At 34.9% G+C, this 12,875-nt stretch overlaps 1 protein-coding gene across 2 annotated transcripts; it reads right to left on the reverse strand.

The window, feature by feature from the left end:
* Positions 1-291: 291 nt before the first annotated feature.
* Positions 292-12,301, reverse strand: GSTt1 (glutathione S-transferase theta 1). Of its 2 annotated transcripts, none has more exons than XM_012691163.3 (5): positions 11,789-11,843; positions 11,486-11,573; positions 10,818-10,968; positions 8,512-8,695; positions 292-552 (listed from the first exon to the last, which is right to left on the reverse strand). In XM_012691163.3, the coding sequence occupies exons 1-5, from the start codon at positions 11,826-11,828 to the stop codon at positions 398-400; spliced, it is 618 nt and encodes a 205-aa protein (XP_012546617.1). In that variant the 5' UTR covers positions 11,829-11,843; the 3' UTR covers positions 292-397. The 2 variants fall into 2 exon arrangements, with proteins under 2 accessions (XP_012546617.1, NP_001108463.1); NM_001114991.1 differs by lacking the exon at positions 11,789-11,843 and adding an exon at positions 12,190-12,301 and having other exon boundaries at positions 398-552.
* Positions 12,302-12,875: the final 574 nt, after the last annotated feature.

Genomic DNA, 12,875 nt, shown 5'->3' on the forward strand with positions numbered 1-12,875 from the left:
TTAATATATTTTAGCTTACGCTGCATCACAGCTTTTCATCTCTCTTGTAGGCTAAATCGTCTGTGGTCCGCAAAAATATAAAAATTGTGATTATGCCAAAAATAAGACATATTGATCTCGGTTACAGTGATTAAAAGATTGATAATCAATAGTTAAATAATAAATAGTTTGTTTCACACTGATTCTGAGATATTTTTTTGCTGCACTTTTTTGTTCTCTATTTGTGTATGACCCATGTATATAACGTATGTAACTTTCTATAACATAGAAAACGAAAATAAATCGCTTCAATTACAAAGTTCATTAACATACCACACCCCACACCCGAATTTTATTACTTAAAAACCCAACCTTATTATCATAATCACAATAATATTTAAAAAACACATACATAAAATTAAAGTTTAGAATTAGCCGCACGATCCATTTTATTGATAATTTTATTTAATATGACGTGTGCGTCTTCGTAGTGAGGTGCAAAATGGTCGCGCACTTTCGGCCACCACGCCGCTATGTTCGGGAAATGATCCTTGGGCTCAAAACCGGCCATCCCTGGACAAAACAATACAAAAAAAAATCACCCTGGAAAATCGCGACTATTTTTTTTATATAAAATATTTTACAAAACAAAGATCGTCCAGTAGTAAGTAATTCAGCTTATATTTTTTTAGCAATGCCTTCCAATTCTCTACAGAATACTGAATTAAAATCTTTGTAGCTGTTATAGACAAAATGCGATGACCCGTTTTGCTGTCAAAAATAATCGACCTCAAGCCCCAAAATAAATCGCATTCAAGTTGTTCAACGAACTTCCTGAAGAGGACTTAGTACGTCTAAATTCCACTTTACGTCCAAACAACTTAAAATTATCTTTGAAAATCGTAAACTGTCTTCTCAAACTAAAACCTTTTGCACAACATTTAGCGTTCAGAATATTAGCCCGGAGCATAAACAAAAACATTATCGAATTTCATAACAGATTTTTCATAGAATGTAAGCAACAAAACACAAAACTCCACGATCGGCAATAACCCCCCTCCCGTTCATACTAATTGCCCTCGCCACCCCTCAATCACCCGGTGACGTGAAACTTGATAGTTGCAAAGTTTCTGTACACGATATTTATTTAAACAATGATTTATACTATAAAGTATTAATTTTACATTTACCGAAGTACACTATTTAAATTTAAGCATTATATAAATTTATATATCCTATTGTGAATTGAAAACTTTAATTATTCTATAAATTTTATTCATTATCCAATCCAAAATGGTTGGTGTTCATGTAAATTGTTATTGAAGCTGCAATGTATCGCAAAGTCGCAGGTGAACAAAACAATTCCAAGAAAAATTTACAAACGAACCTCAATTAAATTGGCGATCAATAGCTTTTATGGTATAATTTCACTTACATGCTATTTTAGTTAAGCGACAAAAAATAGTTTCCTAAGTTTTAATTATTTGTTTTGAATTTTGCCAGCTCATGCTGACTAAATTTCCTTAAGTTCCAACACGAATACGACCGATTCTTGTAGAAATCCAATAAGTTTGTTATACACGAAGCTCAATAAACCACCGCAATAAATCTTAAGACGAGACAAACTCAAATAAAATCAAGTCTAGTCACTTAAATGTCCACCTTGGAGCAATAATGCAAGTTTATTTTCAATTTCCCTGCAAAACTCGTTCAAAGTGGTTTGGTATTGCAATTTGCGTATGCAAATAAGATAAAAGCCCTTTGCCCTTACTCTACGTAGTCTCTGATAAAATGAGATATTAATATCGCAAGCTCTCTCTTGGACAAAAATAAAAAACAAACGCTGGATGTTTTTGATCGTAAAACAGACTTTTATAAGATTAAAATTGCAATATCAGATGAGACAACTCACTTATTTACTCACATATTAACTGAGAAGATTATTTGAATAACTACACTAACATAACTTGAGTTAGCGAAGTTCTTTGTAACATTATCGTTGACTTAACAGATGTATTTTCTTGTCGTTTTTGTATTGAAGTTATAATAACAATTGTTACGGTTTCGATTACGGAAGCAATCCCCATCATCATCATCATCATCATCAGCCTTTATCTGCCCACTGCTGGACATAGGCCTTCCCCAATGCCTTCCACATAATGCGGTCCTCCGCCTTCCGCATCCAACGACTTCCCGCCGTGCGCACTAAGTCGTCAGTCCACCTGGTTGGAGCAATCCCCATTCACTCTGTATAATTCTTCATTAGTTTCGATTACCAACAAATCGGCAACAAACGAGACGTCTTGGAAATATAGTATAGGGAACAAGACGCATCTTTAGAATTGAAGTGGCTAAATCCAAAATTCTTGTTTTTTGGTAAACGCCAAAAATTGTAATTTTTCAGTTTTGATTTTAATAATTTAAGCCTTAATGCTTGATTCAAAAGAACCGGAAAGTGTACTTTGTTCATTTCTAAATAAAATTTAAATTTAATTTTTAATTTAAAAAATTTAATAATATAAACGAATACAATACATGTTTATAACCCGTTCAGAGTACAAAAAGTTTATTAATTTTTTTAGTTAAACCACTTCAATTCTAAAGTTGCGAAGAGTATTATCGAAAAGCGGGCTGAGTCGGAATATGTACGTACGTCAAGTTGTACAGATACTGGACGTGTTAGATACATGTAAACATATTAGGAACCGCATAAGAACCCGCACATCCGTGGTGTCTTGTTCACTTTACATATTTCACAGCACTATATTGTGAGTTCATTCACTCTTTTAACGAATATAATTTTTTATTTTTTGGAGTGCAACTTCTTTAGGCACGTTGAAAGTAAAATTTAACTCGCGACAGATTCGTTACGGCTAGAGAGAAAAGATACAATTTAGAAAGAGCGAGAGTGAGAAAATAGACAGCGTTTCGCCATTTGAACGTGGAGAGACGGGAAAGGGCGAAGCGAGCTAGGTCGTTTTTCTTATACACAGCATTCCTTATTACAAGAAAATTTCATTTAAGGATGAAAAATTAAGAAAACCACGATACTACACACGTACGCAAAAGAAGTTTCACTTCTTTCACATGCACCAAGTTGCACGCGCACCATTTTTTTTATTTTTGTGTTAAGGAATCGAATTCTCGATTAACGAATTTGATCCTATTTTTTTTTTATGCTTTTTGAGGTGACAATGGAAAAGAAACCGATATGATAAATTTTCTTACAAATTTGGAACGAATTTATTTTAACATCTAAAACTTCGTTTTATTTGCAAACAAAGATCGAAGAAGAACACTCTGTTAGATTTCCTGGTATCAATTACCCTCGACAAAATAAATACCTATTATATTATTTTCTGTGTCTGAAATACGTTGCCATGTTGAATAATCTGATTTTCGTAGTATCTGCCATACTCTCGACTCGTTGCTAAGCAACAAATTCCATGTTATAAATCGGATACTGGACACCGGACGTTATTCAATTAGCCTTATTCACTTCACTGGTTTGATTCTGACAATGACATTCGCAGTTAGGCACTCATTTATTCAACCATGTTATCCATGCAGAAAGGGTTCTATTTTAATATGCATTTTTTGTGACGTACGTTTTTTTCGGAGGTTTCGCGACAGGTCCAAAGACTTTAGCTTGATTTGGACTGGCGGACTCAAGTGCGAGTACCTCACCACCGGATAGGAATGGCGGCCCATTGAGAAGATCAGGCTACATACTTGAGAGGTCTAAGGTCTATGGTCTAAGGTTCACGAGTACGGTGATCTTCGCTTTGGTTACTGATACCAGCAACGTCCAAGAGCAGTGAGAGCGAATCGAATAGATCCGTAAGGACGTATGTATTTAAGGAAACTGTGACGTAGCACTCAGAGGTGTGCTGTAGCTTCTAGTGGTAACATTTAATCCATTTTTTTACAATACACCGAATATAAGTTTGTTCATAGAATAGATTTGCAGCAGAAATGGAAGTTATATTATTTTTTGAACTAATATAAAGTCTTAGAATAAAGAGAACGACACATCCAATATCTATCAACTCGAAGGCGCTGCGGAAATAGTCTGGTATTCGCTACGGTCAAAAGTGGACTTTATTCCTTTGGAAAACAAGCATATTTCCTTTCACACAACGAACGTTACATACGAACTTCAATTCGGAGAAGGAGATTAAAAACTACCTCCAGTCCATTTTGTATAGGCAGCCTATATTTAGAGCGTCAAACGCAGCGTTGTTGAATAGATAGGCACTAATTGAATTCCCTATTGTTACTGAATATCAGAGGGTAAAATTTCGTAGTTATATTTGAGGGTGCCCCCTCAAGAGTCCGAAACGGGAATAAACTACTAACATAAACAGAAAACAATATTTTTAGAACGAAGTTCCTTATGTGACGATGCGGTGGGGTATCTTAACCGGAAAAAAACATCCGTAAGGTAAGATTTTGATTAGTAATGCACACAGTGTACGACTTAACTTTGTAATAAAGTACAAATTAGTGATGCACAGTGTACGACTTAACTTTGTAATGATGTACAAAAAATAACATATTTTTCTGTCATTCATTGACCAAGATCTCAGAGCGTTCGTTTGCGCAATACACTAACTTTTATGCAAACAACCGTGAATGAAGTGCACCACAATAAGTTCGCACTTTACCAAATCACCGTGGGTCGTTGCGAAACCTCCAGTTTTATTTTCTTTATACCTCGAATAGAATTTAAAATTAATATTTTTATAATAAGGAACTTCGTTCCTGTCCGGTGTCCCACGACACCACACATATTTTTTGTTTACAAAACGAGTTGATATTATACGTGAGCAAGCAATGAACATGAAAGCAGTTGGCGGTCGTCGCGCTTATAAGCTTAAACTGAATTAATGTACATTGTGTACTTAAAGAAGTCGTAGTGCCCTAAAAGATAAGAAGTCCGGTGATTCGTATCTAGCGATGCACCGGTCTTCGAATCCCGCAGGCGGGTACCAATTTTTCTAATGAAATACGTACTTAACAAAAGTTAACAAGGGAGTATCTGGAATAGCCCCTTAGGTTAGCAGCGAAAAGGTAGGTAAAATAAGCATCCTTATCACTAAATGCCGACTGCAGTATGCTGGTATAAACTCTGAGAATACTGGTGTCCCCTCTCCGCTAAATTATTTAGTCGCATTCACAATACCCGTGGGAAGAGGTAGGTTGGTACTATTTTAGTCATAACAACTTTTATGATAAAATAGGTCATTAGAAGTGTGGGCATGAAAACTATTAGACTAAACAATAATATCTTATACCATTAAACGAGCAATTCTTGTATATTAATATATATATATATATATATTCTGAATCTCGGAAACGGCTCCAACGATTTTCATAAAATTTAGTATACAGGGGATTTCGGGGGCGAATCGATCTAGCTACGGTTTATTTTCAGAAAATGTTGTTTTATTCGTGTTTCCATTAATCAACTCTTCCCGACATCTATTGGCGAATAATAATACTATTTTTCTTAATTGAGGGCAACTAAGCGCTTTAAAGACACAACAAGATGGTGTGGTGTTATAAAAAAAAAATCATCATCTAGTAATTCTTTAATTCGGAACCTGTCATCCTCATTTGAATATTCATGTTATAACACTATATTCTCGCAAATATATTAGATAAATATTACAAAATAGAGTGGCATGAGGAGATCCGATTTGCCGTGTTAACATTACACAAAGTGAATATAAAGCAAATGCAATATTTTGAAAATCGCATTCGCTTTGTCCGTCTCAAATGTTTGCGTCCCATGCTAATGGTATTTATAATTAAACTGTCTCTGTTTGCGGCAATAAAGGATTCCACGTAGCATTCGTACTAAAAAAGACGCTCAATGTATTGAAAGGAAAAAGTCCTAAAAGAATCGTGTCTGAAAGCACATTATTTGATCTATGTAAATGAAACCACCCTTACCGTGTCTGGTATTTTAATACATCACCTAGGAGTTGCAGCTTATGAACAACGCGGTGATCATAAGCTGCAAGTCCTAAGTGATAATTGTGATAAGTAATTAACCGTTAATTCAAAAAAGATTTATGCTTATGGCATCACTCGTTTTATTGTTATACAGAGCGCAAGGCAGGAGATATTCACCTGTTTTGCTTTAAAGCGATTTTTTTTAATTTAGACTAACTGACCCGGCAGACTTCGTAAGACCTAAACTTTTGTATAAAATAAACTTAAAACAAACAAAAGGAATCCGTCCGACGGGTGACACATCAAAGGAAAAACAACATTGTTATTTTTATTTAATTCTGAGCATTTTCATATTTATCTACCTTTTAGCCTTCTCTGGATTTCCACAAATAATTGAAGACCAAAATTAGCTAAATCGGTCCAGCCGTTCTCGAGTTTTAGCGAGACTAACGAACAGCAATTCATTTTTATATATGTATATATACCTAGTCAGGTCATAAATTCTGTCACATGTTTAATGTAAAATAATTGAAACAAGTTTATTCATTATGTAACCATTCATATACCAAAATGAACTTAACAAAATATAGATTCTTATGACACTAAAGTTTATTCAAAATGACCTCCGTGATTTTGAATACAAGCCTTCAATCTGCGCGGCCAGTCGTCTATCGCAGCACGAACGAGGTCCATGTCAATATCGGCGGCTGCCTTAATCAAGGATGTCTTGAGTGACTCCAAATTGGGATGAGGCTTTGAGCACGCCTTTTCCTCCAAGTGCTGCCATATCTTGTAATCTAACGGATTCAAATCTGGACTGGAGGAGGGCCAGTCTTCGTGCAGGATGAAGTCGATTTCACGCGCCGCCAGCCAGTCTTGTGTGCTCTTCGCTCTATGAGCTGGCGCCGAATCTTGTTGGAATACCCAGTGCCTGTTATTGAACATGGTATGAGAAACAGGTTCCACAAGGTTCGTCAGGACTGTATTTTGATACACAGCTGCATTCGTTTTTACACCTTTCTCACAAAAATGTACCTCTGTTAAGCCCCAATAAGAAACTCCCAACCATACCATGAGCGAGGATGGAAAATGACCTCGTTGGACACGCGGAATACGGTTGCTCGCTTCTTCACTACTGTGTGCGTACACCTTATCATTTTGTTTGTTGTAGCTCTCTTCTACGGTAAAAATTTTTTCATCCGAAAAAAGAATTTCCGATATTTTTTTCCCGCGTACCGCTTCAACAAAGCGCGGCATCTCTTCAGTCTCAGGTCCATTAGACGAGCATTCAAACGATGTCCTGTTTTTCTTCGATATGCCCGAAGCCCTAAGTCTTCATTTAACACCCTTTTCACCGTGGTTCTGCTTAACCCCATCTGAAGGGCCAACAGTTTCTGCTTACGTTTGGGATTTCTTTGAATTCGCGCCTTCACAGCTTTTATCACTGCTGGAGTCCTAACAGACCGAGGACGACCACTTCTTGACCTGTCATCTACACTAGAGTCTTCATTGTATCGTTTGATGGTACGATAAACGAATCTTTTGGTTATATTCAAATTTTTCAGTATGTTAAAAATTTGAATTGGCGCGTAACCGCAACGATGCAACGCAATAACGGCAACACGGTCTTCTTTAAGCGTCCATTCCATATGTAAAAATGAGTAAAATTCTAAAAGTATACATTTTTATTTTCATGAACAATTCGAAATTCGAATTCAATAAACTTTTTTGTGGCCAGCATTCTAAAAGAAAAGTTTTTACTGTGTGACAATACTTATGACCTGGCTAGTTATATATACATAGATTAGTAGATGTAAGGTAAGCGGTTACCGGAGCCCGTAGATACTACAACATGAACGTCACTAGCCGGTGACCAGGCTTTTGACCAGGGATTTGGTTGTAATTTCTGTCACACCCTTCAACCCGAAACGCATGGTCGGTTCAGGCAAGCAAGATGCCTCGCCATCAGTCCTAATCAAATTACTTATAAAGTACTATTTGTGCATTGTTTGTCCTTTGAAATTTTGTTAGTCGGCATTACGCGGGTGACATGTTTTTTTTTTTTATTGCTTATTTGTGTGGACGAGCTCACAGCCCACCTGGTGTTAAGTGGTTACTGGAGCTCATAGACATCTACAACGTAAATGCGCCACACACCTTGAGATATAAGTTCTAAGGTCTCAGTATAGTTACAACGGCTGCCCCACCCTTCAAACCGAAACGCATTACTGCTTCACGGCAGAAATAGGCGGGGCGGTGGTACCTACCCGCGCTGACTCACAAGAGTAACTATACTTGAGACCTTACAACTCATATCTCAAGGTGGGTAGCGCATTTACGTTATAGATGTCTATGGGCTCCAGTAACCATTTAACACCAGGTGGGCTGTTAGCTCGTCCACCCATCTAAGCAATAAAAAAAAAAGTAAAATCTCTATTTTAGATGCGCACATTCATAACATGTTTATCAATGTGGAAACCGACGCACAATTTCTTTGTGCATATGACCAGGGGCTCACGGTCCAACTAGTGCCCCTTAAAGCCCATAGAAATCACTCTGTTATATACTCACTTGGCTGTTCCAATTCGCAGGCGGCGACCAAATCCGCCACAGTAGGAGTTTCGCCTACAATAAACGCAGTTCCTCTGCCTAGCCACTTAGTGTCGAAGTCGTCGAGGGCCATCATCATGCGTCTCTTGTAGCCCTGTATAGTTTTTTCGTCTGATTTTCTTCCAGTCAATATTGGGTCCATATGCTGTTGGTTAAAGAACAATGCTTCAAAATTAAATTCGTTTTTCAAACGCTTTTATTAGCTTCAGACGTATGGTATGTTAGTATGTAACGGAATCTTTGAACATGATTTTGACCCCCTTCAAAATTTCGAATTAACTCGAAATTTGGTATACTATACTACTTATGAAGGACTGATGACAATTCAATATTAAAAAAAATTTTGAAATAAATAATAATTTAAATAATTTAAATTCAACTAAAATATGAAAAATAAATAATAGTTTAAAAAAAATCTAACAAAATGCGCTTTTATAGAAAATCCAACTAAAAAATAGAAAATAAATTTTAATGAATTTTAATTAAAAATAGTGTAAGAAAAAATGATTTTATTGTAAAAAAGCGTGGGGCGCTTTTCACGATATTATGAAAATAACCTTTCTACTCATATCTGTTCATAAAATATTTATAACTACTTATACCAAGCACCCCATGCTTTTTTTACAATAAAGTCATTTTTCTTACACTATTTTTAATTCAAATTTATTAAAATTTATTTTTTATTTTTTTGATGGATTTTATATAAAAGCGTATTTTGTTAGTTTTTTTAAACTATTATTTATTCTTTGAAGACTTAAATAAAATTTAAATATCCGAAGATCATGTATGTTAACTCTACCTACATTAACTTTACATTTGTCTAAGTGACCAAAGTGCAATGTACTAAACTAACGACACGTGGTTTCACTTAGTTAAAAATCCATAAAGTTGTGCACATTTTTACAAGGATTAACACTCGTATATTGCCCTACGACTTTCCTTGAGTGATACCGGCACAAGAAAAACCAATAATTTATTCAAATTGATTAAAATTTTCAACCACTTTCATTTGCATTATTTTTGTATTGCCCTTGTAGGCTGACGAGCTTACGGCCCACCTGATGGTGAGTGGCTACCGTCGCCCATCGACTTCAGCAATGCTAGGGGCAGAGCCAAGCCGCTGCCTACCGCTTAATACTCTCCACAAGCCTCGTTTGAACAAGGACAACGAACAAACAATGACCGCAGTGGCTCCAGGTAGTATGGAGGACTCTACTCTGGTGACGGGCGGTGCGATGGTAAAAACGAGATGCCGGTATCATCTCGAACAATTCCTCAGACTATGGGCATACATATATTCTCGTTACGTTACTTTTTGCAGGTTTTTTTTATTTTATTTTGTTCGGCACTCTTAATAACTAATGACGTAATTAACGCAATGCGTGAAAACAATGAACATAATTAAACAAACTAATTACTTTAATGATCTATTCAAATGTTTTTATAAGCATGTGAACAATCCATTTTGTCTCAAATATATATTCAATCTTTAATATACTTTAAATTAATAAAAACCTAATGTCTAAACAAGAAAGAGTTTTTTAAATTTTTTTGTTTTTTTCATGTTTTGAATCTAAAAATCATAACCAAATAGTGAAAGTTTCGTAGTGTAGCGCCATCTTTCGGCAAGTAGCAAAACTAGTATATGCTTAATTTCACTAATGTTAATACTGCAGTTCATTTATATGTATGATACATAGCTTACAACCATGTGAACTTGACAACTTTAACTTAACTAAGATGTTCTTATAAAATAAAATCATTTGCATTTTTTTAAGAAAAACAATAATATAAATAATATGTAACTTATTTTAAAAACAAATTTCCTTAAGTTTTTCATTACATCAAAACCAATAAAAAAACATATTTTATATTTAATATAATGGGTGATACAAGTAATGTCCTTAACAAACATGCTTGCTGCTATGTAATATAAATAAATAATAATAAATAATTTATAATATTTAACAAATACAAAAAAATTAAACATGTCATTAATTTTTGCTGGTGGTAGTAGTAGTAGGGCAGCCATTGTAACTATACTTGAGACCTTAAAACTCATATCTCAAAGTGGGTGGAGGCATTTACGTCGTTGATGTCTATGGGCTCCAATAACCACTTAATACCAGGTGGGCTGTGAGCTCGTCCACCCATCTAACCAATAGAAGTAAAAATAAATGAATTTTGTTGCTTTTTCAATTATTAAAAAATAATTCACAAAAAAAATTTGAAAGAGACAAAACTCATAATCAATCACAATAACTTACCACAACTCTGAAATACATGGCACAGTGCAAACGAAGACCTATATGTTGCCACTCAAGGAATTCTTCAATCCTGGCCTGAAGCTTGGATTCCTTAGAGTAAAGACTCTCAGCAATGACATTCTCTCGAGATAAATACTTCAGTATTGCAATGCTATGAGAATATATTTAATATATTAAATGATATTTTAAATTAGATATTTTAGATATTTAGACGACACCACCAATGGATTTCAAGCTTATCAACCAATTCCTTACATAAAGTAGCATTTTTACTGGTGGTAGGATGCCTCATAAGCCTGCGGAGGTAGGTATTACCAACTTATTTATTTCTGCTGTAAAACAATAATGCATTTCAGTTTGAAGAGTGGGGCAGTCGTTCTGTAAGAACTGAGACTTAGATTTGTGTCTCATGGTGGATGACGGCAGAATTTACTTTGTTGATATTTATGGGGTTCATTAACCCCATAACACTACTCATCTAAGCAATTAAAAAATAATTCACAACTTTGGAAAATAAACCATTATTATTGAATTTGTGACAAAATTATGAATAATTCAACTAATTTTTTTTTATATTATTGCCTTTTTATTGGTTACTCTGCGGAGTAGAGTACCCATCTTATTCTTCAAACAATAGTGTTATGCCAGACAATTTTTTTTTAATTTACCTTTCAGTCAAAATGAAGCCATTGTGATCTATAACTGGTACTCGCTGCATTCTATTAACTTTTGTAAAATCCTCTGAATAGTGTTCCGCTTAAACAAAAATGAGTACATACTTTTAAAGTCAAACTGTTTAATTTTATTTAGAATTAAGAGCTTTGATTCGATATAATTTGCAGTTGGGTAATACACCTGAGGCAGCTCCAATCATTATTAAGTATATGCTATAGTTTTCTGATATAACTAATAAGTACATGAACAACTTCAACAACAAAGATGAAGTGTGTAAAATTGATTAAGCTAGGTACCTAATTTCTCCTGAGAGGTATTGCGTGCAAGCACTGACATTTACTACCAGTCTACCTATTTCTACCTTGAAGCTGTCTTGTCATTTGGCTTGAATGAGACAGCCATTGTATTATACAGTAATTAAAGACTGCAACTAGGTACATGTTATGTATAATCCATTTGCAGGACACTTATTCTAATTATATTGAAAGATACCCATTGCATTTTGTTAAATCATACATAATAAATATGAAGAAAAAAACATTACTTTAAATAATGAATACTATTTTTTTTAAATTAAAAAAAAAACAGATTATGCGTAAGTTACAAAGTTCATTTGGTAAGTACTTTTTACTTATTTTTTGTAATAGGCAAATAATAATAGAGAAATTATTATTTTAATGTACGTAGAAATACTCACCTTTTCGTAAATTCACATATTTCGGCTCGAAATCATATTTCATAGTTTTTAATAATATGTAGAGTACTCGCGAAGGTTGCGACATTAAATCATAATATAGTTTTAAAACCATTTTATTTATGTAATTCCTTTATTTATTTTTTATATTTTTTATTTATTTGATTGTTTGTCTCCACTAGTCAGCACTGCAAAGTTAGAGCACAGACTAATGACTAATTTAGGCTTAGTCAATGTTTAATTCTCAAACTCAGTTTGCTCTAGTCTCTACAATGCAATTGTTCAAAGTTCAAATTAATGATGCTCCGTATCGCGTCAGTTTTTTTGGGATGTAGGATGCTTGTAGCCTTTTGCAGCTTCAACAGGACGGGTGCACAAATTTGAGGACTCAACCCAAAAGGTCAGGTCAGGGAGGTTGCTAATTGCTAATATCTGACGAATGATAGGTAGGTACTGAAAAGAGCCGGTCAGCAATACATCTAATAATATGGGCTAACTCTTCCTCGAACTCTGACGATTTAGCGGATACATGGTTTATGCTTTGGCTGCCGCTAGCGTTAGAACTTAGAACTAGTGGCGTACAACAGTACTGAAATTGGTTAAAATGTAACCATCAGGAGTGCGTCAAGTTAGATCCAGCTTAGGTCAAATACTTGTGTATTCAAGTACTCGGATAGCCGGAGTTCTAG

This window comes from Bombyx mori, chromosome 8 (genome assembly GCF_030269925.1).
Source record: "Bombyx mori chromosome 8, ASM3026992v2".
Lineage (NCBI taxonomy): Eukaryota > Metazoa > Arthropoda > Insecta > Lepidoptera > Bombycidae > Bombyx > Bombyx mori.